The sequence below is a fragment of the Lagopus muta genome, chromosome 5 (genome assembly GCF_023343835.1).
Source record: "Lagopus muta isolate bLagMut1 chromosome 5, bLagMut1 primary, whole genome shotgun sequence".
NCBI classification, from domain to species: domain Eukaryota; kingdom Metazoa; phylum Chordata; class Aves; order Galliformes; family Phasianidae; genus Lagopus; species Lagopus muta.
In genome coordinates, this window is record NC_064437.1 from 41,190,798 (window position 1) to 41,218,780 (window position 27,983).

The 27,983-nt window shown below is 42.4% G+C and overlaps 3 protein-coding genes across 5 annotated transcripts; all 3 read left to right on the forward strand.

Annotated features, from left to right (window-relative positions):
- Window positions 1–199: 199 nt before the first annotated feature.
- SRGN (serglycin) lies at window positions 200–1,989 on the forward strand. Its single transcript, XM_048945607.1, has 3 exons — window positions 200–361; window positions 1,494–1,641; window positions 1,727–1,989. The coding sequence occupies exons 1-3, from the start codon at window positions 283–285 to the stop codon at window positions 1,917–1,919; spliced, it is 420 nt and encodes a 139-aa protein (XP_048801564.1). The 5' UTR covers window positions 200–282; the 3' UTR covers window positions 1,920–1,989.
- A 172-nt stretch (window positions 1,990–2,161) lies between these two features.
- On the forward strand, window positions 2,162–13,801 carry VPS26A (VPS26 retromer complex component A). Of its 2 annotated transcripts, none has more exons than XM_048946205.1 (9): window positions 2,162–2,271; window positions 4,724–4,873; window positions 6,546–6,618; window positions 7,681–7,837; window positions 7,966–8,130; window positions 8,795–8,901; window positions 9,926–9,994; window positions 10,790–10,932; window positions 12,081–13,801. In XM_048946205.1, exons 1-9 carry the CDS (start codon window positions 2,269–2,271, stop codon window positions 12,192–12,194), a joined length of 981 nt encoding a protein of 326 aa, XP_048802162.1. In that variant the 5' UTR covers window positions 2,162–2,268; the 3' UTR covers window positions 12,195–13,801. The 2 variants fall into 2 exon arrangements, with proteins under 2 accessions (XP_048802162.1, XP_048802161.1); XM_048946204.1 differs by lacking the exon at window positions 2,162–2,271 and adding an exon at window positions 2,722–2,937.
- Window positions 13,802–14,144: 343 nt separating this feature from the next.
- SUPV3L1 (Suv3 like RNA helicase) lies at window positions 14,145–27,209 on the forward strand. 2 transcript variants are annotated; one of them, XM_048945695.1, is made up of 15 exons: window positions 14,145–14,397; window positions 16,872–16,949; window positions 17,215–17,322; window positions 18,626–18,740; window positions 19,327–19,495; window positions 19,983–20,094; window positions 20,371–20,448; window positions 20,658–20,749; window positions 21,635–21,815; window positions 22,213–22,306; window positions 22,839–23,058; window positions 23,295–23,375; window positions 24,364–24,540; window positions 26,128–26,276; window positions 26,652–27,209. In XM_048945695.1, exons 1-15 carry the CDS (start codon window positions 14,157–14,159, stop codon window positions 27,145–27,147), a joined length of 2,391 nt encoding a protein of 796 aa, XP_048801652.1. In that variant the 5' UTR covers window positions 14,145–14,156; the 3' UTR covers window positions 27,148–27,209. The 2 variants fall into 2 exon arrangements, with proteins under 2 accessions (XP_048801652.1, XP_048801653.1); XM_048945696.1 differs by lacking the exon at window positions 14,145–14,397 and having other exon boundaries at window positions 16,897–16,949; window positions 17,215–17,273.
- Window positions 27,210–27,983: the final 774 nt, after the last annotated feature.

Genomic DNA, 27,983 nt, shown 5'->3' on the forward strand with positions numbered 1-27,983 from the left:
TGGGCAGAGATGTGTGCCTGGAGGGTTTGCCTTGGGTTTGCTTCTCCGCACAGCCAGCACCAGAGTGGAGATTTCCGTGCTGGGTGGGAGACTGAGGGGCTGGAGCACTGGGCTTTTCCGCAGATGTCTCACTTCAGTCAATCAGGAAATGGTGACGCAGGTTATGGGTTGGGTTTGAGGTTTTGGAAACCTTGTCTAAAAGTCGGTTTCCTTGCCCTGCCGTGTTTCTGAAGCGTGAGGCCGTGGTGGAGGCTGGCAAGGAGCGGAGGAGCGCCGGCCAACATGCAGCTCCCGGTCAGATGTAGCAGGAGGATTTTCCTGGCTGTTTGTGTAATCCTCTTTGTGGGATGCACAGTGCAAGGTAACACTGAGCGGTTGTTCTCTCTGCAATACTCTTTCTGTGCTAGGCAGTGTGGGCTGAGGAGGCAGCCTCCAAATTTAAAGGAGAATATTGCAATTGACCTTCTAGGAGGAATGAGGTCTGCTTAGGAAGCCTGCTTTGCTAGAGTTCTGTTTTCTGGAGGGGGAGTGGGAAGATAAGATACCTTTTGCAAATGAAATATTTCTGTGTCTCTCACCTGGCCTGTATGAGAAGAAGACCTTATCAAGTAAACTACTCTATGTACACACACATCTCAAATGTATATACCAATGTATATATTTATCCAGCCCTCCCTTAGAGGTCTGGTTTTGCCCTGCTATTCCGTTATGCAGTTACAAATTAAGCCTGTTGCAGCCCCCATGTCATAACTACTCTGGTCTCCGGTCTGCTTTGGGGGGGAGGAGAGGAAATTGTGTATAAGTATGAGGAAACTGTACAGTTTATTGGGTACAGAAAGTATTGCAACACGGAGCACTAAACAACGAAAAGGAAATGTTGATTCATGACGACAAGTGCCCTGTGGAGTCATTTCTTGCAAGAGAGAAACACTTAGCAAGCATATGTAGGATAATTCTCCATCAAACCAAGGTTAAGACAGTGAGAGGCTTCCATTAGACACCTACTGCTGTTTCTATTCTGAGGATGGTCTTTGAGACGTTGTCTGTAGCCTCAGTTCTGTAATGCTTATGTGCAAAGTACTCGGCCACAGTTGTTTCTTCTGTTATTACAAAACACTGGTCTTCTTAATAAGGTGCTAAGGAAGGTAAATAAAAAAGGGAATATGATGTGAAAGCAACAGGAAGTCCTTCCTGAGAGATTTTTTGTCTTTTGCAGAAGAGTGTAGTAGGATGGTGAAAGTCACCTAGCACTATACAGCAGTACATAAGGCAATAGAGCCATAATTACAGGCAGACATTCCCAAGAAAAATTAGATAAAGCGCCAAAAGGAGGACAGCGTGCCAGGGGGGTTAAGAACAAGTTAATTAAACGAGGCTGAAAGGAAGGATCGTTGCTTCGGTCCTTTGGGTCTGTCAGCACCGAGCCGAGGCAGCAGCTCGGCGAGCCTTGGAGCCTTGCTCAGCTGCGGAGTGACGCGGGCTGCTCCCACCAGGTGCCCCCGCGCACAGGGCGCGCTACAAGCGGGTGCGGTGCCGGCCCGACGCCTGGTCCCCCAACTGCGTGGAGGAGATGGGGCCCCGGTTCCAGCTGCCCGACGACGCGGCCAACAGGATCCTGCCGCCCCTGGCCAACCCTGCCCTGTAAGCGCGGGGATTCGCGGGTGGGCTCGGGGCATGCGGCAGGCGAGAGAGGGAAGCAGCGTTTGTGACGGCTCCGGTGTTTCAGGATGAAGAGGTACCAGGAGCTGGGCGACATCTTCCCGCTCTCCGAGGAGCAGTCGGGCTCGGGCTGGGAGCCGGCGCTGGAGCCGGGCTCGGGCTCGGGAGCTGAGGCCGTTCCCGCCATCCGGTCCGCACACCGCCCAGATCTGCCGGCGGGGCTGGGGCAGCGGCTGCAGGAGGAGGCCCTGCTGCCGTAGCGCCTCGGCGCCGTGACGGACGGTCCCCGACCCATCCCCTGCTCAATAAAACCGCTGTCTTACAACCCTCGTGGCTTTTGTGCACTATCTTTATTCGAGCTCGACCTTCGCTCGTTTTGCTATGAAGTACGCGTTGGGGGGCGACGAGCGCCGCACCACATCACCGATGCAGCTCCGCCCCGCCCCTCCGCCGCGCACGCGCCGCCACCACCCCTCCGGCCACGGGGCGCTGAGGGGAGGGGCGGTCACGTGCCTCGGGGGTGGGCGTGGCGCGGCCGCCCGGAGCGTCACATGACAGGGGCGCGGGCCGGCTGCTGGTGGCGCGCGGCGGCGGCGGAGGGCACCGACCATGGTGAGTGGGGGCGGGGCGGCGGCGGCCGTTAGTTACCGACGGCCGTGCCGCGCGGGGCCGAGGCCCGAGGCGGCCGCCCGGTCCGGACGGTGCGTCGCCGCCCACCTGTGGCCGCTTGTGAGGAGAGCCGCCCCGACGGCCCTTCCCCGGCCTGCGGCGAGTGCCGAGCCGCCGCCGCCACACGGCCGGCCCCGGGCTGCGCCCCGACGGCGGGAGCGGGCGGCGCGTGGCCTGCGGGCGGGGGCGGCGGGAAGTAACGGGCCGCAGCCGGCTTTAGCGTGGGGCTGCCTGAGCCTCGCCGTGCGCGCGTTCCCCTTCTTACCGAGGGCTCGTGGCGAAGCCGCCACGGCTGGCCTTCGGTGCGGCTGCGACGCCGCGCTGCTTCCAGCCCTCGTGCGGCAGCATCCCCACCTCCTGCACGAGGGCTGGAACGCGCCGTAGCGTTTGGTTTCTCTGAGCCCGGTTCTGCCTTTATGAAGCTGGAGCACAGTAAGACGCGGCGTGGGTTCTGAAAATAAGGCGTCTTGTCTCGCATCGTTTCCCTGCAGCAGTATCTGCTGGCAACTGGAGGAGCTGGCGACTTCTGCGTTCTCTGCTCCATATGCTCACGTCCTCCCGGCCGACATCGCAGCTTATTTCTGAGGGTGTAGCTGGAGCGTGAGAATGGTGTGCTGGGCAGGGGTGTGATACAGGGCTAGGGCTGGCTGGCTGCTCCAAGTCACGGTGCACCTTCTCGGGGTGGAAAGTGCTGTGTGACCACCCTGTGTAATGCTCACCTGGAGGCAATGCGCTTCCTTGCATGGGCTGGGACGGGGTGCAAACACGAGCTAACCTGGAAAACAAATACAAAACTGAAGATAAGAGAGATGACTATGCCAAAATAACTCGTGTGACAGTTTAAAATAGCCTAAAAATCCGAAATCTTGTGGGTTTTTTTTTTTTTTTTTCCTGCATCCCCCTTCTGCGGGAGCCAAACTCAGAGCAATTCTAGTGAGCAGTTACTTTAAAAAAACAAACAAACAAACCAAAACACAGCAGTAAAACCCCAAAGCCTCTGTTCTTGTTGCAGCAGTGAATGCACCTGCATGTGGTTGGCAGGCACTCAGAGGTCTGTTCAGCCTTCGGTTTGACCACCTACCCGCTTGTCTGCTTTTGCTTTCCTCTGAGAACATGGAAGAGATGTACATAGGGTCTGTAAGTGAAGCCTTGTAGCTGTGTGGCTGGAAGTAGGGCCACTTGCTTTCTGAGCTGCTTTAGATGTGTGTGAATGGCTGTTTTACAGCTTCGAATTGCACCATGTCTTACAGCAAGTTGCTCAGCATTCCTATTGCTGGGCAGTTGCATTTGTTTTGTACGCTCTTGTAGATTATTTTGTTTTCAGTCCTACTTCAGGATCTCAGGTTTTGGGTGTGTTCCTGTGCAGCTGATGAGGCAAGAATTATGATTTCACATATTGTGAAGCTGTGTTTGTACAGCTGAAGTGGATGCCCTTATCCAGAACAGTGTAGCTTCTAAAAACAAACAAACAAGTGCTTAACAAATAGAACAAAAATATTGCCCCGAATTACCATAATGTCTACTTTAGTACATCAAAGCAGATTAGTGCCTGGTTCTTAAGAAAAAAATGTGGGACTTAGTATGGACCTTACTGAGCTTTGTAGAACAGCTACCCTGCTTTGTTGTGAGAGATGTTTGAGCAAGGTCAAAGAGTGAGGGTTGTTTGATAATAGTCAAAAGTTTGTGCCTCAGGAGTGCTGTTGTAAGGTGAGGACAAGCATTTAACGCTTGCAGTATATCAGCATCTGGAGCAGTGTTACAGGTAAGCAGAAACACCTGCTGTATCTGATAGCAGAGTGGCACAGCTGAGGTAGATCGTATGAAAAGCTGCTGTCTTCTGTACCTGTTGATGCTCTCATTCATTCCTAAGCGAATGACAAGGCACAGGAGGGGTCAGCAAATAAAAGTTCCTTATTCAACTTTTTTCTAATCAGGGGATTGCTTCCTGTATTCTGTTAGATCCCCGTTTAGCTGCTTGTTTTCACCTTGCTTTGCTCCATTACCCCTCCTACTTCTGGTCATCTGTTACTACTGTTTATGCAGTGAGTTCCAATGGGTACAAACCATGCTGAAAACTACGCACTGTCCCAAATCCCAAATGAGGCAGAACAAACTTGTTAACACAATTTTTTTTTTTTTTTTGGAGTTGTCATTAAAAGAGATTACTTTTTTGAAAGTGAAATCCGTGCTCTAAATATGTTTAGAAACTGACCCGATTGCAATTACTTGCTAGGTGAACAACTGTCCATCACTGCTAAATTTTGGGTCTTGAGTACAGAATGGCTTTGTAACTTCATGGAAGCACAAGTGTTTTTCCCACGTGTGGGGCACAGCTGCAGGTAAAGTTTAAAGTGGAGTGTCCACTGGGAAGTAACTTCAGAATTCTTTATTGCAGAGTTTTCTTGGAGGCTTCTTCGGTCCCGTTTGTGAGATTGATGTTATTCTTAATGATGCAGAAACACGAAAAACAGCAGAAATGAAAACAGAAGATGGTAAAGTAGAAAAGCATTTTCTCTTCTATGATGGTGAATCTGTTTCAGGAAAGGTAACTTTTTGCTATTAATTACTTTACTGATGCTGATGGTAATGCGTGTAGAAAATCAAAAGAAAACACATAAGCAAGAGCCGCCCTTTTGGGTTAGGCAGTTATTGAAAGAGAAAACACTATCTTCTTTTATCTGGTCTTCTTAACCATAGTTATTCAGGCAACTGGGAAATCTGAGCCCTTTCGATAGTTTGTTGTTTCTGATAATCTTTTCCAGTCATCTTGACTTTGTGAATTAGCTGCTCGTGTGACCACGTGCAATCCTGTCTTTCCTTCTGACAAGAAAACTATTCCAAACTGTATCCGCCCCCCTTTCTTCCCTTTGAACTCCAAAATCCACAACTCCATGTGCGCATGAGTAATTTTTGGCTGGTGCAGCCAGTGTACTTTGCATCCCCTGAAGCTAAGCCTTATGTTTCATGCCCCAAAGTGGTTTCTGGAACTGCATCAGAAGACCAGTGTGTTAAGTTTAGCTGGCTGTTGAGTCAACAAGAGTTTTTCTTGGTGGGGGTGAGGATTGTCAGGTGAGAGATGAAACAGGGATTGCCAGAGGGATTCCTCATCTTTCAGTATCAGACCCAGGGAGTTCTTGCCATCATTCTTGTTTTTCTAGAGCATTCTCATTCTCTGAATAGTTAGATTTGCTTTTCTTCTGAGGAGCCTGAGTATTGGTTTCTGAGACTGACTTCTAAATATGTACTTCTAATATGTACTAAATACTTACTGTTACTAAGCACCTTCCTGCTCTTATGTTGCCTTTCCATGGTAAGATCTTGGTTCTCTACAAAGATCCTTAAACAGATGTGAAACTCTCATAACACAGCCCTCAAACTCAGGAAAGGGAGGGAACTAACTTTTGTACGTTCACTGGCCTGATGACTTGTTGCTTTGATCAGCAGCTCCTGAGAGGTGCCTGAGGGGCCCTGACATCCCCAGGCACAGTGGGATCAGAAGGCTTGGAAGAGCAGTAGTTTATTGCCTCTTCCCTTTTCACCACGGTGATTAATCATTCACTTAGTTTGCTTTCTACTCAGATATCAGCAATGCATTGGATTTTAAGATGCAGGAATTTCTCTAGTAATAGCTGTCTAGTGAGGGAACTTTGCATATGCTTTATACCCATAGGAAGTAACATTATAGAGTCTGTTTTTGTGAGGCTGAGGTCTGTTTATGAAAATCAAATTCAAAAATCTTGGTAGCAGATGTTGTCATTTCTTGCTTTTGCATTGACTTTCTGCTGGGGAAGAGGCTCGAGTGCCCTTGACTTGAAAAAATTAAATCAGTTCTTTTTTGGACTCCCAAATGTGACTGTTGGAAGATGTTTTGAAGCTCTCTACCTTCAAAGATGGCCAGGATGTCACTGCAAGCTTAAACGAACACAGCTGAAGCTCTGGCTTGGATACTGAATTGTGAGACACAAATGTTTCAGGTCTATCTAAGTTCAGTCTTGCAGATGGTTAGATTTTTCTTAGAGGCTTCGGTAGGACATTAGGTAGTGATTAATTTTAAAATCAACCATTTGATTTGATTCAAGCTCAGATTCAAGTTGTTGAGAAGATATTGCAGTTTTCACAGGCTTGTAGTAATGTATTTTTGTTTTTTCTAAGACCATGTATTAAGTAAAGATGTTAAACTTTTAACTCTTGCTTTTTTTTTTTTTTTGTCTTTGTAGGTGAATGTCTCTAAGCAGCATGGCAAGAGATTAGAGCACCAAGGAATTAGAATTGAATTTGTAGGACAAATTGGTGAGTTTTGAGCTATGAAGAGGATGTTGGGTAGGTGTGGTTTATGGAACTTTGCATATGTGGCTGCAGCAGTTTGGCTCATCTGTTGCAACCCTGTCAGGTCAGTGGCTGACAAGTACCAAAGGAAGATGATATTCTACCCTTTTTAACAGAAATGATGTACTGATATGTGTTAGTCAGAAAATCATGGATGATGTGTGAGGGAGAACTGGGATGGCAAGTATTCTGTCTCAGACAGGCTGAGAATTTTCTGAAGAACCACAAGAGACTTCTGAAAACTTGGAGACACAGTGCTGGATCTTTTTCTTATGCTACAGTTCAGAAATTCTCAAGATGTTATGCAGAGGTGACTTCAGCTACTGTTGTGTGGGGTTTTTTTTTTGTTTTACTTTTCCACATTTCCTTCAAGTTTTAATAGAATAATACAAAAAACTTCCCCAGTAGTGTGACTGTACTGCTTGGAGATCAGCTCCAGCTACATGTTACGAATACATTTCAAGCCTCCTCTTCTGTGTGTTTTTCTGACTGATACAGTAAATAACTTTGGAATGATACAAGGTTTTGTCATAGCCAGCAAAGCACACCTTTCTTTGTGCCTGTATTAGAAAATAAGTGGTTACTAGTGACACGCTTCTATTGAATTGGCTGTAATGAACTGTGAAATTATTTGCAAATTATTCTCTTCTGGAATGCTGCCATCTGTTACAAAAAAACAAACAAACAACAAAAAACAAAACACCTGAAGAAAGAGGAGAAAAAAGCAGAATTTCTGCTGCTCATTTCTGCTGCTGCTGCTTACCTGGTATTTTCAGTAGGTAATTGTGGAGAAGCTTGTTTTTTATATAAATAAAATGATTTCATTTTTAACAGTAGGATGTAGCTTTTTTTATCTCAATGGGAATCGCATGACATAGGTCTAGGGATGAATAATAATTGCAATCAATGTTTTGATTTATTGTATGTATTGTTTTTGGTTTAAAAACAAACAAACAAAAAAACAACAACAAAAAACCAAAAACCAAAACACTGAAACCTGCTCTACTTTACCTTCCTCAACTGTAGAGCTCTTCAATGACAAGAGCAATACACATGAATTTGTCAACTTAGTGAAGGAACTCGCCTTACCTGGAGAGCTGACCCAGAGCAGAAGCTATGACTTTGAATTCATGCAGGTTGAGAAGCCATATGAATCCTACATTGGTGCCAATGTCAGACTGAGGTTTGTATCTGCTAGGATTTTTTTTTCCCCCTCCTACTCTACAGGGTATTCCATAATTTAGAAATTGTGTTGTCCCTCTTCTCCCCAGTGCTGGATAATTCTGGCTAACTCTGTGGCTTTCTTCCTAGATATTTTCTAAAAGTGACAATAGTGAGACGGCTGTCAGACATAGTGAAAGAATACGATCTGATTGTTCATCAGCTTGCTACGTACCCAGATGTAAACAACTCCATTAAAATGGAAGTAGGCATTGAAGACTGTCTTCATATAGAATTTGAATACAATAAATCAAAGTAAGTGTGACTTAGATTAAAATGTGCTAATAAATGCCTTGGAAAAGTAGGAAAAAAATACTTAGGAGGAAGTTTTTCCACTCAGAGGTGGTGACATATTGGAACTGGTTGCCCAAGGAGGTTGTGGATGCCCCATCCCTGGAGGCATTCAAGGCCAGGCTGGATGTGGCTCTGGGCAGCCTGGTTTGGTGGTTGGTGACCCTGCCTGTGGCAGGGGGTTGAAACCAGGTAATCTTTGATGTCCTTTTCAACCCAGGCCACCTGTGATTCTACTTGATGAAGAACCTGGCTTCTACAGACTTGAAATTTAAAGCAGCGCTTTTAATGACTACTGTATTGAGCTGTTTGCTTACTAATTATGATGGCCTTCTATGAGGAATCCTTGTCTGTTTTGCCTTCAGTACTAATGGGAAGGTCAATGCAGATACATGTGGGCTTTTTTTTTTTTTTTTTTTTTTTTAATAAAACTGCAGTACTTCCTTTACTGGTACTGCAGTGATGGAAAGGTGCTAATTACACTGGTCTGGTTGAGATGCTTAGCTTGGTGGAGAAGTTACATCTGAGTAAGAGGTGGATACGGTAACTGCCTATGTAACTTATTTTGGAGAAGATGTAAAAGGAATGCTTGCTCTTTAATGAAAACCCCTGTTTGTTTCTTTTAAAGGTATCACTTAAAGGATGTGATTGTTGGAAAAATTTATTTCCTCTTAGTGAGAATAAAAATTCAGCACATGGAGTTGCAGCTGATCAAAAAGGAGATTACTGGAATTGGTAAGAAAAAATCCAAAAGAGATGATGACAACTTGTATGCCAATTGAGCCTTGTGCATACTTGGAGAATGAAGTCAATAGTTGCAGCTTTGGCTGAACTGATGCTCAGCCTGCTTGTTTCTTGCTGGTGTTTGACTGCCGCTTGCATATTGTGCAAATTAACCCTAGAGCAATGCCACAGACCTTATGAGTGTTGGGCTGGCTCTACAGACTTGAACCAATGTAAATGGAGCTCATGCAGAAATACGGAAGAGCTTAAGCAGTCTTGATTTGATAGTGAACAAAGGAAAAAGAATAAAATGCATCTTGAAGACTTTGTGTCTGCAGAGATAAGCTGGTGGCATGAAATCTCTCTTCTACTGTAAAAATATATAGTCTTCTATTAGCCTAAATGAGATATGATGGAAAATATGAAGAGGTTTTTAAGAAGTAGTAGTCTGATTATTGCAGACTGGGCTTGCATACTGCTGGCACTGGGAAGGCAGTAAGAGGTGGCTTATGACTTCCTTCCCAAGTGGCTGGGGCCTTAGTGAGTTGCTTGTGTGGAGGACCTGCCTCTGTAGCAGTAGAGGAATGGCAGGTAGTTGTGCTTTCTTTCTTTTGTCACTAACCTAGCTGGTGCTTCATCTTAGGTGTTGGAGAACAGTGGCTCTTGTGCTGACTGAAGACCTTTTGGGTTTTTAGTCTGACCACGGCCTACCAGTATCAGTTGCTAGTGTTGGCCTCTGAACGGAGAAGCTTCACAAATCTTACCCTGCATACTTGTCCCTTATCTAAGCCTGTGTACTGAGGGCCTCCTTGAAGAGGCTGTAGCCAGAGCTACTGTGTCAGTACTGGAAGGAGATAGTAAGAAGCAGTTATCCAGTCTGGGAGGTGGTTTTGCTTGCTTTAATTATGTGTGACTGAAAAATGATGGCAAAAAAAAAAAAGTCCAGTGCTGCAGAGCAGAAATTGCTGTGATAAATCTATTTACCTACAAAGTTTTAAAACTAAAGCATGTTCTCAGTGAAAACTTGTTTTGCCAGGACCCAGTACCACAACAGAGACCGAAACAATTGCCAAGTATGAAATAATGGATGGCGCACCAGTTAAAGGTAAATACTTGTGATACTATTTTGAAGAGTAAGCATTCTCAGTTACAATTGTACTTTAAAGAAAATAAATCAGGAGGAAAGTGGCTTGTGTAAGCTTCTTTGGAGAAGCTTCTTTCCTGTTTAAAACTGATGTTTTCATTGACTTAAGAACTACCAGGGTCTCAGTGAAATTCCTTACATTTATTTAGCATTGAAAATGTTGTGTCTCATCAATGTAGCACTTTGATTCAAGCTTGACTGCATGATGCAGATTAGCTGTTGAGAGTTCAAGATGCAGCTTCACAGAATCACAGAATAATTTAGGCTGAAAAAGATCTCTTAAGGTCATCAAGTGTTTTGACTTCTACCTTTGATTTCACACTTAGTTCTGTGTATGTATGCTTTATTATTTTTTTTTTAAACCAAACATTCTATTTCTGAACACTTGCTGCTGACTTCAGGGCTCAGCTCGTAGATGCACAAGGCAGCAGCAGTAGTATAAAGGTGCTTTGGTAGCAAAAGCTGGTGTAACTTAGGTGCTGTCTAAGCATGATGATTAAATCTTAATGTAGACTCCCACTTACTACTATTTGTGGGAGCTGGTGCTGGTGATAAGTAGAAAAACCTTAACCTATCAAACCTAATGAGAGGTGCAAGTTGGTGGTGAGAGGGCTGTTGCCTTGGATACTGGAAGTCTGTTCCTTTCTGTGAAAAGAAAAGGCACAGTGCTTCGGAAGATGCTCTTATTTTGCATAGATAATAAAGCTGTTAATGTTATCTGGTTGTCAGGAACTAATTGAAACTTTCCTCTTTAAGGTGAATCGATTCCTATAAGACTATTCTTAGCAGGCTATGACCCAACCCCTACAATGAGAGATGTCAACAAGAAATTTTCAGTGAGGTACTTCTTAAATCTAGTGCTTGTGGATGAAGAAGACAGACGATACTTCAAACAGCAGGTATGGTCCATGTGGATCTTGTTGCAGAATTCTGGAGTGTTTTGCATGCTGCTTTGAATGTTCAACATACTAGAAGCCCACAGTGCTTCATGTGTGGTGTAAATAATTCTGCGGTTGAATGTATTGAAAGATGTACAGAATATCCTAGCTTGCAGAATAGTGAAGATAACTGACAGTAAGGATAGAAAGCTAGAATGCTGCATGGGAAGTGCTGAATCACGGCCTGAACCTCTGATTGACCACCTGAGATGAGCAATGAGTCAGCCCTGGGAGCACAGGTGTAGGCAATTCTGTGCTATTGGAAGGGGTGGAGCCTGGTTCCACCTCTTCTAGACCCATTTAAGAGCTGACCACCACTGGGGAAAGATCTCTTTTGGAGATCGCTCCTCTTGGAGTGTTCTCAGTGAGCCCAGGACAAGAGTAAGCTTTCCATTCTTCTTTAGCATGATAACCTGTTTAGCCTAACTTTCTTGTGTATTTCTTAATTATAGCATCGGTATATTAGTTGATTATACACATGCTAAGTGCCATAAAATAACTGTACTTGGAATATCAAGATTATTGTGATTAAAATGAGCTACTGATGCATTTGCTTGCTTGGTTTTTGTAACTCCTGCAGATAATTTCTATTCCCAGCATTTTCCTAGGTTCGAAGCTACAAAACTGTAGTAAGAGCAAGATGTTTGACTGAAAACTGTAAGGACATAATAGGGAAGGGAATAGTGGAAAGGGTTGCTGGCATGAAGCTATGTAAGCTATGGCAAAGTCTGTCAGAATCTTCCTTTCAAAAGATAGACAAGGTGATATGACTCTAGAAAATGGAAGGTAACTGGAGCATTCCAGTTTCTATTATGGACTTTGAATTTGAAAGAATTAGGGAGATTTTTCTAATACCATCAGTGAGCAGTAGGGTTGTGAAGGAAGAGTTGACTGCTTTGTATTGATAAATGTGTATTTGGGCTGCAGCTAAATAGGTAAACTGAATGATTTGTGGTGTCTTTCTGGTTACAACAGTACAGTGCATATGGAAAATAATAGGATGCAGAGTTTTTTCCAAAAACCTTTACCCATTCTGCCTATAAATGTCTAATGGTGCTACTGGCTTCGTGGTAAATAGTTGTTTCATTAGTGTTTGTTTCCTCAAATAGGAAATAATTCTATGGAGAAAAGCACCTGAGAAGCTGAGGAAACAGCGAACAAACTTTCACCAGCGGTTTGAATCTCCGGAATCACAAGCATCTGCTGAGCAGCCTGAAATGTGAACTGGTATATGGTGAAAAACTTTGCAGTGCTTCAGCAGGTTAAAGATGACAGCAGCCTGTGGGAAAAGAAGGCCAAAATTCCCATTACAACCGTCTTCCTTCATCTTACAGTGCTGCATTTACCATACTACTAAAACGTTCTTCAGTTAAACATTCAAGTATGTATATACCTTTAAAATAAAGTGCTTTCTCAAACACTGGAACTTTCTTAAGCTATTTTGTACTGCATATTTACTTTTATTTGACAATGTTATATGCACTTGGATATGCATAAGCTTAAATCTAGTTATTTCCATGCATGGTAGGCCGGTGTATTTGGTTTTTCTGATCACGGTGTAGATAAAAGCATTTCCTTTTTCATATTGGTTTATTGCATGTCTTTCTCCAACGTTGCTTATTTGCATTTGTTTTGATTTGAAATGGCAGTAAGACAAATAACTAAATCACACTAAAAATCAAGGTTTGTGGACTTGTCCTAAGATTTCTAATTGCTGTATTAGACAGGGGTTTAACTGAAGCTGCATGTATATGCACTATAACTGGAGCCTTCAGACACCTTATCAAGGTTTCTAAGAAGCTTTGAATTTCAATAGCAAAGAATGTTAGTAGACGTCTTTGCCCTCCCTTCCCCCTGTTCTCATTTTGTCATTCCTCTCTTAAGCCTTTCACTTGAGTCACCTCTGACTTTTGAGGGTTCATTGCCCAGTAAGTAATGGCTTTGGGTAAGTTCTCATGACTTCACTTTCAGCTGGTGAGTGGGTAAAGTATCAAAATGATTCTAAACACTGGTAACATTGATGTTGCAAATACACAGTTACGCGGGTCCTTGTGCTTTTTTGTTTCCACTTCCTTCATGATCTGTTTCCTCACTGTCCTGGTAAGAGTGGCAGAATACCCTCAGAGGAGATCCTCATCTGTCTAGGCCTGTGAGGATGGTAAATGTGCTTTATGTGCTCTTTTATGAAGGTACTGTGAAGCTAGGCAAGCTCCAGAGTGACCGGACACTTGTCTAGCACAGCAGATTGTTTGTCTTGATCATCTCGTATGCATTTAGTGTTTGAAGAAATAGCTTAAACAGGTTAGCCTTCATCTACTCCCTGTGAGTGTGCAGTCTGCTCGCAGATATGGGGCTTGGGCGCAATGCGAGGCCTGCTGTGTGGGAGGCTACTTGCGCTCGTAGTTCACTTGGCCTTTCAACCAAGGCTTCTTGACTTCAGTGCAAGTGTCATTGGTAACCTTACTTTATGAGTAAGCAAATAATTGAATTACATTTCTGTAAGAACTGTTTTATTACTGTGGCACTTTGATAAAGCAGACAAAGACTCTGTGTACTACATGCTAGGATACTTCTCTTCATGTGGGTATCTTCGGAAGAAAGCAAATTTAACTCCCTCATGTAAGTGCCTGTTCAGAAATTTAAAGAATAAAGTAAAAAACAAAAAGCCAAATATTTTCATGGTCACTTGCATGTTGTAATCTGAAAATTATTCTGAGATATTTTGAAACTGATTGTATTTAACCAGCCTCAGATCGTGCAACCATGTATAATAAATGAGAAACGTACTGAGCTGCTATTTGACTTATTAAAACAGCTGTATTCTCACTAAGCACTGCCTTGTCTTTGTTCGTGGGGGGGTTGCTTTAACTGCTTCCAGCTCTGCCTTTGCGGTAACATGAGTTTTAATTTTGCAGGTGTTTTCTTTCTTTTTTTTTTTTTTTTTTTTTTTTTTTTTTTTCCCTCCTGTCTCAGCAGGGACGGGGAAGGCCTGCTCCAAAGGAGTCGGCTGGAGTTCTGGCCCGCAGGCAGGGAGCGGCCCGGCGCGCGTCAAACCCGCTCCCTCAGGGCACGGCTTCCGCCCGCCGCCATGTTGACAGCCGCCGTGGGCGGGCCGCGCATGCGGGGCGTAAGGCGGGCGCTGCGCTGTGACGCGTTAGCTGCGACGCGGCTGCCCTTCTCTGCCGATGAGGCGGTGCGCGTGGCCGCTGCTGCGGCTGTCGGCGCGCGCGGGGCTCGCCCTGCGCCATGGCGGGGCGCTTCGCCTCCGCCCCGCCGCCGCCTCGTCGTCCTCCTCCTCATCGTCCTCGGACGGCGGCGGCTTGCGTGCCCCCGACACCTCCCTCTTCGTGCCCGTGCCGCTGAAGCCCGCCGAGGGCGCGGCGGAGGAGGACGTGGGCGCCGAGCTCACGCGGCCCCTCGATAAGGGTGAGGCGGGCGGCGGCGTCCCGCGAGCCGGGCCCGGGCTGCGGTAGCAGTCCGTCCGACGGCGGGGTGGAAGCTGGGGGGAGGGGCGGCGGAGCTGCGGGCGCCGGGCTTAATGAAGCGTGCTGGTGGCGTGTTACTGTCGTTAAACCCCGTCATAGGAAGCGTGGTAAAGCGATCTGCGTTGGTTTGGATCTCTCCGAGGGGTAGCAGAGGGCTGTGCTGAGCGCTGCTCGCTGGTGAGAGATGGCAGAACCCAAGGGGAAGGCGTGGAGCTGTACAGAGGAGGGTCAGGTTGGCATCAGGAAACAGTTCTTCACCGGAGAAGGGCACAGGAACAGCCTGCCCAGGGAATTGCTCGCAGCACCGAGCTTGACTGAATTCAGGAAGCGTCAGGACGATGCTCTGAGGTACATGGCCTGATTTTTGGGCAGTCCCATGTGGAGTCAGGAGTTGGAATTGATGATCCTTTTGAACAGACAGATCTGCTGTGTGGGAAGCCAGCACATCATGCCGTGTAACTTCAGAGTTCTAGATTAAGCTGATTTGTAGCTATAACACTCAGCACACTGAAAGCCAGTTGAATGCCTTCGTCCGTCAGACCGTGGGTGTGTGCTTGCTGATGAGAGGTGGAAGCTGAGAAAGGTGGGTGTTATCAGCAGTTCCTGCATCAGAAAGAAGAGATGCCTGAATGAGTGTATTGGTTGGCCACTTGGATTAGACCACGTAAGCCTGATTGAAAAATTGTGCTGAGAAATCAGTAATGCTCAAGTAATTGAAGAATATGAGCTAAAATAGTGTTCTAGAGTGAGAAAATTGTTGAGATGAGGGAAGAAATTCTTAAAACGGAAGTGAATGGTGGAAAGGGTAATTAGTGATTGAGCTAGGATACGTCTCCTGCATATCTACCCTGGTTGCTAGTTGTTTTTGCAGAAATATATTGACTATGTGCGTTAAGTTATCGTGGCCATACCCTAGTTGGTTTGTGATGGCAGCATCATTTTGTTTAGATAGACCTTATTTTTAAGATGAATGTTTGTGCTTAGGAAGGATCATGACCTTAGATGTTTAGAGCTGTGATGGTCCTACTGTCACGTTGCCTTGGATGTTCTGGCATGTTCTGGCAGACCTTTTCATCTTGCAGTAAAGGCCAGCAGGTTGTGAATTCAGATATGTCTGATGTTGTGTTAGCTGCTCTCCTTTCCTACAGACGCTTCTCAGAAGAAATCATTCTTTCTCCTGCTGAGGTGTTTTCCAATCTGTCTTCGGTTTCCTTGGCCCTTAACCATTTCTCTCATGAAGATACAGATGGCTGTTTATTAATGTTTGCCTGCTGACAGCAGCCTTGGTCTTACTCAGTTGCCTGTGTGAGCACTCCAGAAGTAATCTACAGGTTGTGGTTGGAAATCCATTCATAACACTGCTGTAACAAGGCCTGGGGTATGGGATGTAGCCACCACTCTCACACTTTTGGCTCTGGCTGCATTGGTTTTCTGCTCTTGTCACTTGGTGATTTTCGTTATTCAAAATAGGTTACCTCTGCTCTAGAATATAGTTTTTCAGAAAAAGAGGCAATCTTTTGGTTATTTAACGGAAAGCTTTCTGTGTCGAGGTGGGCATTTTGTGTGAGTCCTGGCATTGTGTCGTGCAGGCCTTCGTAGACATTGATTTTAAAAATAGCATAAGTTTGTGGCTAGGTGCTGATGAGATCTGTGGGGCTGCTATGAACTCCTGATTTGCTAATGATGGGAATGGGGCACTTTTGCCACTGTGATTTAACTAACATTTAATGAACTGAATTCAGAACATATATTGGTGAATGTTTTTGTTTGTTTGTTTGTTTGTTTTTACAGCTCAGAACTTCTCTTTCAGGGAAGGGAATGGGCTTATTAATAACTTCATAGTAATCAGGTGTTCATGTCAAATCTCTTAATTTGTGATCTATTTGAAGGAAGCCTGCTAAGTTTTCTTCTCCCCACCTTTATTTTAGCAGAGAAATAGGAAGAACTCTGCACCTGCTTTGCCAGATGTTCCTGAGTGTCTGTCTTAAAAGCAGAGAAGGTCTCTCAAGATGCTCAGTAAAAGCTTTAATAGAGTGATTCAAGCAGATTTAATTTTAACATTAAAACCTACTGCTCACTGATAGGAGCCAGAAAAAAAAAAAAACACCCCACAATGCAAACTGCCCCCAAAATGTACCTCTTGTTTTGTTTTGTAAGATGTTTGCTGCAGGTTCCCTTGCTTATGGTTTCCTCTCTCTACTGGGAGAAGCTGTTCTATTGCAGCTTAAGATTGTCTTCTTCCACAAAAGCCTTAATCAGTGATTGAGGTTAATATGGGGAGAAGTCATTTGAGACTGTTCAGAATGGCACAGAGTCCCTCTCTCCAGAGTAATGAGACTGCAAGCCATGACCTCTGGGTCAGCAAAATGTGATTTGATTTTGAGCAAGCTAAGAAATGCTATTCTTCTTCTGCAGGTGAAGTTCTGAAAAACTTAAATAAGTTTTACAAGAGAAAAGAAATCCAAAGGCTAGGAGCAGAAAATGGATTAGATGGTAAGAAAATGTTCTAAGATTTTCTTTTATGTGAAATCTGGTTTTATTTGGATATGACTATTAGTAGGTTGGGTCTTTCATGATTCTCACATCAGTGGTTGGTTACTTCTCTGTGGTTTCTTCTCTCACTGGGTTCAAATAACCTTGAATTTATTTGCAGTATTTCATGTGAAGGAATAGATTTTTGGTGAACCACATCAGTGGTTTGTTCACAAATACAGTGTTGTGATCCCACTCACATTTGGATTTTCATTATCTTTTGCAGCTCGCCTGTTTCACCAAGCCTTTATAAGCTTTAGGAAATATATCATGGAATCCAGTTCTGTGAGTGCTGATTTGCATATTATTCTCAATGATATATGCTGTGGTGCAGGCAAGTATCTGGAGTGCTTGTAAGATAATGTGCATTTTCTATTCCTGTTTTTGACCTCTGTACTCACCTACCTATCTGTGATCCCCCCTACCATGCAGAACACAGGCTGTGCTCTGTCTTTAAACCTTCTGAAGTGGGAACAAAAGAGGTGGAGATCTTAGCAAGTGGAAGCCCATTGCTTTGTAGCAGCTGCTCATTGTGAAATGAAAACTGCACTGTTCGATGTGTTCCTTTGTCACTAGGGGGCACTTTGAGAGCTTTCTCCTGCCCTTGAGAAACTTGGGAGCGCAGCTCTGTGACCACTTTCTGTGTGGCACTAGTGGAATCAGAATCATAGAATGGTTTGTGTTGGAAGGGACATTTAAGATAATGTATTCCAACTCCCCTGCTATAGGCAGGGACACCTTCCTCCAGACCAGGTTGCTCACAGCCCCATCCAGCCTGGCCTTGAATGCTTTCAGGGAGGGAGCATTCACAGCCTCACTGGGCAACCTGTTCCAGTCTGTCACCATCCTCACAGTAAAGAATTTCTTCCTAATATCTAATAAGAATCTACTGTCTTCCAGATTAAAACCATTTCCCCTCATCCTGTAGTAGGCAAAAGCTTTGCTTGCTTGCTTGCTTACTGCATTATGTGTTGTAATTAACAGCGCTTAACCAATGCTGGCTGGTAATTGTAGAAACAACTTTCTCCAGAGGTTGAACTTTAGCATTGTATGTATGTTTTCAATGATAGTAATTTAAGACCCCATGTCTGCTCTGCAAGCATTCAGAACTGTGAATGGTGAACTTGGATCTCTTTTCTGAATTGAGTTTTTATTTTTGATTTTTATTTCACTCACCTAGGGGTTAGCGTCTCAAAATTCTGAAATGGGAACCCAAGTCTTTGTGGCTTCAGGAAGCTGCAAACTATTCTGGAGGTCCTCTGCTTTTCTCTGTTTATCAACAAACACAGTCTAGAAGCTTTTCCTCATTCTAAGGCAGCATGTGAATTTAGGGAGAAAAGACTCAGATCTTGGAACAGAAAAAAGTATTTCTCACCCTGCTTTTTCATAGCTTCTTATATAGAAGTTTTGTAGTCTTGGAGACTTGCAAGAGTGATAAACTGATCTCAGATATTTTTCCATGTTCTTTTGTGAGCTCACGTGCTCGTGTTAGTTTCTCGTTTTCTACAGAGAGCCAGAAGCTGAAAGACCTGCGTAAATGTGTGGTGGACGTAGCACTGAGTTTTTTCAGAATGTGTTATGAAGATGCCAGCCTTCAGACAAGCACATCAGCTTACTTAAAAGCGTTTGCCTTCCAGGTCACGTGGATGATCTCTTTCCATTCTTCTTGCGACATGCAAAGCAGATCTTTCCAATGCTGGACTGTATGGATGATCTGCGCAAGATCAGCGATTTAAGATTGCCGCCCAACTGGTCAGTGAGGACATCACAAGTGATTGTGATGTTTCCTTTTCTTAGGGACTTGGAATTTCAAAGTCTGTGGACTAAATTTTTTTCTGAACGTTTGCGTAATGTTTTCAGATTCATTCCTCTGTTTTTATAATAGCTTGTGTCAGAAATTCTTATCTGTGTTACCAGGTATATTGCAATCAATTAAGAGGAAAGTTTAGTTGTATCAATTGTGAAAATAACTGAGTTGGTATTGGCTCTCCAGAAAGCTGTCTTTTGGCTGTATCTAGGAATTAGTATGTTGGAATGTTAAAATGTTAATGTACCCAAAGAGAGAGACCATAACAGCGAGAGTCATTTTGAATACTGTGTAAATTTAAATCTAAATGTTAGAAAGGATTGTATGATTAGTGCAGTGAGTATGTAAGACATGGGAACCTCTTTACACTGGATGTATTTAAGACCTTGATCTTTATGTTTTCAATACCCACTAAAGTCTTTAAGCTTTTAAATAAATGTTTCATAATAAACGTTTAAGAATGTCACCTAAATCAGTATCCAGAACATCAGATATAGGTTCAACAGATCTTTTTTTGTGTGTGTGTTTTAGGTATCCAGAAGCCAGGGCTATTCAGAGAAAGATAATATTCCATGCTGGCCCTACAAATAGTGGAAAAACATACCATGCTATCCAGAGATTTTTGTCAGCAAAATCTGGAATCTACTGTGGTCCACTAAAACTTCTGGCTCATGAGATCTTCCAAAAGAGTAATGCTGCTGTCAGTATGTTATATTACTTATCCATACACTTAGTATTGGAACAGTCTCATGAATGCATGTTTGTTAAGTGTTGTAACTACTTGAAGCAGTCCATGAAGCAGCATTCCTAGTATGGTGCATTTGGCAAACTTGTAGCAGTGTCAGTTCCCAGCAGTCATTTCAGCTTTAGTAGAGAAGAGCATCACTTTCTTCAGAGCGTGTGCCATGTTGCCATCCCTGTAACCTGCGTTCATTTTCTGTTGCTATTTTCTCTTTGTGGGTTCAGCCTGGTTGTGCTGTTAACTGTAAGATGTAATTTTTTTGCTGAAATGGAGGAGGACATCTAATTAAGGATATTACTTCTTCATTATGCCCTTCAGTCTAATAGGACTTAAATACAGGGCACAAGTCTTAGAAGCTGCTTAAAGAAACTGATATCTTCCCTCTTTGAGAAGAAGATTATGTTGTAATGAAGAAATTTAACATGAGTTTTCTGAATTCCTGTAGAATGTGCCATGTGATTTGGTGACAGGAGAAGAGCGTGTGTATGCCACTGAAGATGCCAGGCAAGCTCCTCACATTGCTTGTACCATTGAAATGTGCAGCACAAACACACCTTGTACGTATACTCAAGTGTTTCACTGACTTCTATGGGATCTTTGTGTGTTAACACTGAGACATTGTGAGGTAACACAGCTATTCTTTTTCACTCCTGTTGGAGTGATTTCTGTACTTTGTTACAGCAGTTTCAGTAAAACCTGAATCACTGTAGGCAGCATTTTTGGTGGTAGAGGTTTAGCTTGATTTCAACAACTTTTTTTGGAAAGCATTTGTGATATTTCTGCGTAGTACTGCTGTTCCTTGATGCATCAACGTTTTTGTTGTTGTTTTTAAGATGAAGTTGCTGTGATTGATGAAATTCAGATGATCAGAGATCCTGCCAGAGGATGGGCTTGGACAAGAGCCCTTCTGGGTAAGCTTGATAGTGTTGGCAATTAACTTTTGTTCATGGGTAGATAAAAATAATGACAGTAGTTTTTAATATAATGTAAGGTGAAATGTACAGTCCTCAATGTGTTTAGCTGCAAAATGTAGTTTTTGGGTAACTGTTTATGTCAGCCAATCTACTGTTGGATGTAAATGTGTAATGTTTTGTCTTTTGTTTCACTGTGTCTTGTTTAGGACTCTGTGCAGAAGAGATCCATGTTTGTGGAGAAAGTGCTGCCATTGATTTGGTGACAGAGCTCATGTTCACTACAGGGGAGGAGGTGGAGGTAAGCTGTTTAGTTCTGTGAAGTTATGGATACAACATCCAGTTCTTGCTGGGAAAACAAATGCGGGCTCTTGTCTGGGATACCACTGATCAAACTTACTCTTGCAGTATCTGTTGTTAGAATGTTTTTTAGAATGTTTCTCAATTCCTGTAAACGGAAGGAAATGTTATAAAGTGTTTGTATTCTTTTTGTTTTATTTTTCTTAAAGAAAGGTAATCATTTTGCTGAATTCTCCTTTGGGATTGCTGCAGCTCTGTAGTGGCTTTCTTTGCAGTTCTGTTCTTCCTAGATGGAACTGTTTCTTTCATTTTGCTCTGGTTACTTGATCTGTTATTCCTCATATGATGAGAAAAAGAGTTAAAAGAGCTTTCATCTCTAGAAGAAAGCGATAGAAAAATCTCTGAAACCCAAATTTCCTATCATAAAAGCTGCTGTCTTCAGAAGGCTCCTTTATGAACCTTATTAAAGACATCACAATTTGATCCTAAAAAAATCCAGCCTGCATAATTCCTGGTGAATAGGTGTGGCTTTACTTATCTGTGATTGCTGGGTTGAAAGCTATGAAAGAGGGCCACTTACAACATTTGGATGACTGAAATATTGAGAACAGACTCTTATTTCTTCCTAGAATGGCCACTGTTATGTAATCTATGTATTTCTTCACTTTAATCTAGTTGACATGTACAGATGTGTAGTCTGCAGCGGGAGAAGTGCTGCAAGTATGCAATTACACCTTTTTTCCAGTAATTATCTGAACAGGTAATTACGGTCTGTGAGAAGTCCCTCAGTGTTGTGGTCAGTTGGGGTGGTAACTGTGCTGTGTGATCTCCCAGAGGAATTTTTCATCTGAAGTCATGTTTTCTTTGATAACTGTTTTGATTCTAGGTCCGAAACTACAAGAGACTCACTCCTCTTACTGTGTTGGATTATGCCTTAGAGTCTTTGGATAACCTCCAGCCTGGGGACTGCATTGTTTGTTTCAGTAAGAATGACATTTATTCCGTCAGTCGACAGATCGAAGCTAGAGGATTAGAATGTGCTGTCATATATGGCAGTCTGCCACCAGGTAAAGCATTCTTCCTTTTATTTTTAAAAGAGTCTTCTGATTTTGATGCTTGTGTAGAAAAACTTCTAAAATGAAGTTTTAGTTGCATTTTTAAATATAGTGAAAGGTTTTTGTTGACTGATGTTGTCATCTTGGTGTTAGACGTTTTATTATGTACCATTTAATACTTAATATTGTTCTTTATATAGGCTTAATTAAAATATAGGCTGCTGTCTGCCAGCAGCTCAGGGAATGGTTTAAATCTCTCCTGTCCCTCTACCCTCAACCAAAGCCAAATACCAGCCAAATATAAAGTTTTTTTTTCTCAACTTACTTTAAAGTCATCAGTCTTAGTGATGTGCTGTATTTATTTTATACGAAGAGTTTGCTATGTGAAGTGTCTGTCCTTCTGCTTTAGGAACAAAACTTGAACAGGCAAAGAAATTCAATGATCCCAATGACCCATGCAAAATCTTAGTTGCTACAGATGCCATTGGAATGGGACTGAATTTGTAAGTACTCTGGACAGGTTATAGTATGATAACTATATTAATATAATAATAATAATAATAATGATTATGGGATCTAATTAGTTTCCTCACTTCCTCACATAGTACATAATGCTTTCATTCTGAAGTACTGATAAATTTGACTGTGAAGAACTAAGCTTTAATTTGAATGGCTTATTTGACCTAATTCTGTGTTATAAGATGGGAGGAACCTGCTTCAGTCTAAACCCGCGGAGGTTTAGATTGGATGTCCTGAAGAATTTCTTCACAGAGTGGCTGAGCATTGGAACAGGCAGCTCAGGGAGGGTGTGGAGTTGCCATCCCTGGAGATATTTAGGTGAATGTGGATGTGACTCTAAGGGATGCGATGTAGTGGTGCCCTTCTGAATGATATGTTCCTAAGTAATGTCTGTAGCCATTTATTTTACAAGAGAAGGGGCCTTAGAAGATAAGGCTTTCATTCTTCTGCAGTAGGTTGTATAGTGGAAATGGTTTGCAAAAAGGATTTCTCTCTGTTTTTGTTCATATATTTCAGGTGTATAAAAAGAATAATTTTTAACTCAATAGTAAAGCCAACCGTCAATGAAAAAGGAGAGAAGGAAATAGATTCAATTACAACCTCTCAGGCCTTACAAATTGCAGGCAGAGCTGGGCGTTTTGGCTCATCTTTCAAGCAAGGAGAAGTCACTACGATGCACCGTGATGACCTGCTGCAGCTGAAGGAGATCTTGAGCGAGTCTGTGCCCCCTGTGAAGGTGGGAGTCTTTACCTGGTTTGTACAGATGTGCTGCAGGTATATTGAAACTGCTTGTATTTTTAAGAATTAAAAGCTCAGGCATAGAAGATTTTAAGTTCCAGATAAGTGTGCTCTAAAAAAGGAACTCTGTAGGGTGCTTTGGAGTTTTGTCTTTCTGGATTTTGTATCTGATGCACTAACATAAGAACAATGCTGAGAATTAATGGAAAATGTTGTCTTTGTTTTTCCCTTTAGGCTGCTGGCCTACATCCTACTCCCGAGCAGATAGAAATGTTTGCTTATCATCTCCCTGACGCCACTCTATCTAACCTCATTGTAAGAGCAATTGAAATTATTAGCTTCCATAGCATTGTTCATTGTCACTGTTTTCTTAGAAACCAGTACTTCAGGAGCATGACAGCTTGTGAGGCATGCATTGTTTGCTGATGTTACAGTGTTATACAGCAAAGTATATAGTTTCTAACCTAGAAGTAAAAGATGATGCTTGGAGACCTGGAAGATTGAGGCTGGTAGGGTGACAGCAGACTTTTAAAATTTGTGTATTTCAGGTCTGGTTTGTAGATACTGAGATTTGTTAAAGAAAAAAAAAAGTCTGTTATTGATATCTTTAAGTATTCAGTCACATATCTTGTTAAGAAGCTCAGTGCTTTTCTAAAGAACTTTAAAAAAAATCTTCAGAAGATATACAGCAGAGAAACTAGTCTTATAGGCATTTAACAGCACAGGGCATCTCTTATTTCTACAGACCTTGGATAATTGTCAGGTATTCTTTGGACTCCTCTTTTGCAACATCATATTTATCTTTTGATTGTTCTTAAAATAGATCTGCTCCTGGCATTGGCCTAAAGATTGCTCAGTTGTTGATTTTTTTGTACTGTAAAGGCAGCTTTTTGTGCCATGCTAAGTGGCAAACCTGGAAGTGATTGATTTTTATGATAGTATTCTTTCTAGCTAAAATGTACATTTCTTGAAAACTGCTTTGGGTACTTAGAAGACCGGTTGAAAATGCGTATTAAAGGACAGTGAGAGCATTATGTCTTCTCTTCTGAGCCTGTGTCAGAGAATTTAATGAAAATCACATTTCAAAGAGTAGAGGCAGCTCTTCTGATCTTCCTACTCCCTCTTCTCCCCCCCCCTTTTTTTAATAAAGAATTATTACTATGGATTACATTTGATATTTAACTGTTCTTTCAGTATAACCAGCATTTAAACCACCAAATCTTTTTTTTTTCTTTTGGTAATAGAAACTGTGACAACTCTTTGCTGTAATAACAAACCTCTTTGTTCGGTGATGTTCTCGCAGGATATTTTTGTGAGCCTCTCACAAGTTGATGGGCTGTACTTTGTCTGCAATATCGACGACTTTAAGTTTCTAGCAGATATGATTCAGCACATTCCACTGAATTTGCGGTCACGGTACGTCTTCTGCACTGCACCCTTGAACAGAAAGGAGCCTTTTGTGTGTACCACATTGCTGAAGGTCAGTTTTTGTTTGTTCCTGGGAAAATGTCAACTTTATTTTAGACTAAGCATATTGTGGTGTTGTGAGCAGCTGTATTTATTGGGAGTTTTGTTGTTAGGTCATTTGAGAGCATTCTTGATGCTTAATTCTGGTCATGAAAAATAGTCCTTTAAAAACAAGGTGACACTAATTCAAGGTGTTAGCTTGTCAACAACCTAGGGGAATGTGGGATTTAATTGATGATTGATGTGAAAACACATTTAAGTAGAATTGAAATCCCACAGAATGTAATCCTGTGAATTTGATGTCAGAGTTGCATCAGTTCCGTTTTCTGGCCTGGATAAACTCTTCCTTTCAGGAATTTTTAGTCAGCTGATTTCAGTTTTTCAAAATTAATAATTTCTTTCAAGTGTGTTTACTTGTTACTTTGTTTGACACCATCGTCTTTTTCCCTCTTTAGGGATTATATTAAACATTTTTAATAATATGTTGTGACCTCTTGTGTTGTGACAGATGTTAGGTATAGACTTGTGCCTTTCAAAAATAGGTACTGACTTTCCTTAAGAGCTGACTGATCAGTTTAAAGAGTATAAAGAATGACTTGTCCCTTCTTAAAAAAACAAACAAACAAACAATCAAGCATTCAGATCTTGAGTAATAAAGTTGCAGGAAGGCATAACGTAATACTGAAGGGAGGTACACTGTTAAAGGCCAATGTGAATGTAATCCCCATTGCTATTAAAAAAAGAAATGCTGGTATTATATCTATGTGTGGTATTATATTATATATTAGCCAGCTAGGAAGTAGTTACACAAATTCATCAGTGCTCCTGAATATTTTTTTAATTTAAATCTTATTTGTCTTGTTTATCTGTTAGTAAAAGAGCAGAGATGTCTATCTTTGAAGAGCTGTTATTGCAGATTAATCTGCTTGGTTGTAAATGAAGCATTTCCTAAGTCAAGGAATACATTTAATATAATTTTCTCAATCCTGGAGATTATGAAACAAGATAATTAACAGAATAGGAGCAGGAGGAGTAGAAAGCATGAAGTCTGTTCTGCTGGGTGAAATCATATATCTCTACTGTCATGTTTTTCTGGATAGTTCTGTACTTTTGCAGCTTAACTCTGTGCATGGCCCATGGACAAATCGTGTTAATGAGGTCTGGGAAAGGAGAAATGACTCCTGGTTGAGTAATTAAGTAAAAGAATGTGTGGCATTTGGGCTGTGTAAAACAAAGCAGGTATTTTCTGGAGTATTGGACACAAACTCAAGGGAATTTAGTTCAGTGGAATTACTTTGATTTGGTTAGTGGTTGCTCCTTTGATAATAAACTGGCATGAAAACATCTAGGAGCAGACTACACTACTGAGTCTTCATTCATTTCTATGCTCTGAGGGTTTCAGTAGACATTTGCTAGAGTGTAGCTGTTGGAGTACAAAAGGACATTCAGTCAGTTATGGGGAGTGCAAGCAGCCTGTTTGTTTATAAGTTGGATGAATAATACAACTCATTTCAGAAACGATGGTTTGATTTCCTCCCTTCTGACTAATGCGGATTTCACTGAATCCTCTTTTTTTTTTTTTGTCTTCCCCCTCCCCCAGTTTGCCAGACAGTTCAGTAGGAATGAGCCTCTGACATTTGACTGGCTCTGTCGACACACCAAGTGGCCACTAGCCCCGCCAAAGAACATCAAGGAACTAGTGCACCTTGAAGCTGTTCATGACGTTTTTGACCTGTATCTGTGGTTAAGGTATATGTACTTGAGATTCACTTTTTTCTTGCTACTATTCATAATGTACAGTCCTAGAAAAGCAGTGTCTTTCCAGCAGTGTGTATGTGGCACAGACTGTGGCCTTTGAGGGTCTTGGGAAGTGTTGATGTAGCTGTAGTGTGGGAGCAAGTCATGGGTTCTGCAGAGAACAATTTGTGACTGGCAGAGAGTTAGGAGCAAGGGCATCCTGGATTGGAGCATCAGAAATACCACTTAAAATACAGTGATCTTTCCATACAACATTTAGCACATTTTCTTTTTTACTTGACATATTATATGTCTCTTTTTTTGTCCCAGTCAGTAGCTCTTCAACGTGGAGGTTTAACTGAATACTGTTGTGTTTCACCTCTTCAGTTACCGCTTCATGGATATGTTCCCTGACGCTGCCCTCGTACGGGACATTCAGAAAAAGCTAGATGACATCATACAAATTGGTGTCTGCAACATCACCAAGCTGATCCGAGCTTCCCAGTCTGCTGCTGCTTCTGGGGCAGCAGAAGTCACGTCAGAAGGCTTTCCTCTTTCAAGGACTAAGAGAGATGCTAGGACGGTTTCAGACCATCGTGATGCAAAATCCACAGAGCCGCTCTCCATTGCACTAGAGGTCCCAGGAGAAAGAAGAGGAAAGAGCTTGAGAACCTATCGGTCTGCCACAAGGCAGGAGGATCTGAAAAGCCACAGGCGTGGATCTCTTGCCAACAGATTGCTACGTGAAGGACTTCTAACGCAAGAGATGCTGAGACAGCTGGAGAGCGAGTGGCAGGATCAGCACAGGAGTGGTAGATATGGCCTTGCTTCAAAAAGAAATGACCAGAGTAGTTCAAAGGAAATGGGAAAAAAGAAAAAATAGAATCCATGTCCTGACTCTGTTTAGTTTTTATTCTTAAAATAAAATGCTATTTTAATAACTTCTATGGCATTTCATGTTTATGCTGATGCAGCTCCTTGATGTTTTTCCTCCACCTGTGACTAGTTATGTGAAGCATTCAGAGAAATACACTCGTGTAGGCTGAGAGGCCTACCTGTGCTTTTAGCAATCTGCTGTACACTTCAGTTGTGGTGTTCAGCAACGGTGTATGGTATACTGCTCTGTGAAAATTTGAACCTGATGCCTTCTTAAAATATATCCTCACATCATTAATAAACATCAGATATTTCACTGGTAATGAATTAGCTACTCATTCCATACCTTCTCAAAGGGCAGAGTTTAGCAGATAACAAGCAGATAATGAGCAACCTGGCAGGAAATTGGTCAGAATGGTGATAGGAGTTATGTGCTTTTAACCTTTGTGTCTTGTGAAAATGTGGGAGGAGGCAAAAAGCATTTGTGTTAATTCTTGGGGGTTAAATCCTGGTCACAGGATTTTTTTCAGGTAAATTCTGTTGTGTGATGGGTAATTAAACCTGTCCTTGCTCTTTGAGTTTTATTTTTTTGCTAAAAAAATTTAAAAGGCAAATTTTTTGGGGAAAAAAATTATGTGATTATTTTTTGGTGGAAAGGTGAAGATGTTAGAGGCATAGGTGTAATTGTTTTCTGAGACATTCATGTCTGTTTCTGCTAATTCAGTTTTATAGAAGCAATTTTGTTATGTGGCACTTCATGAATGATATATTTTTTTTGCTTCACATTCTAGCTTGTTTGTGACAGGTGGACTTGGAGGGGAGATGTGTGAAATACTTCACTTA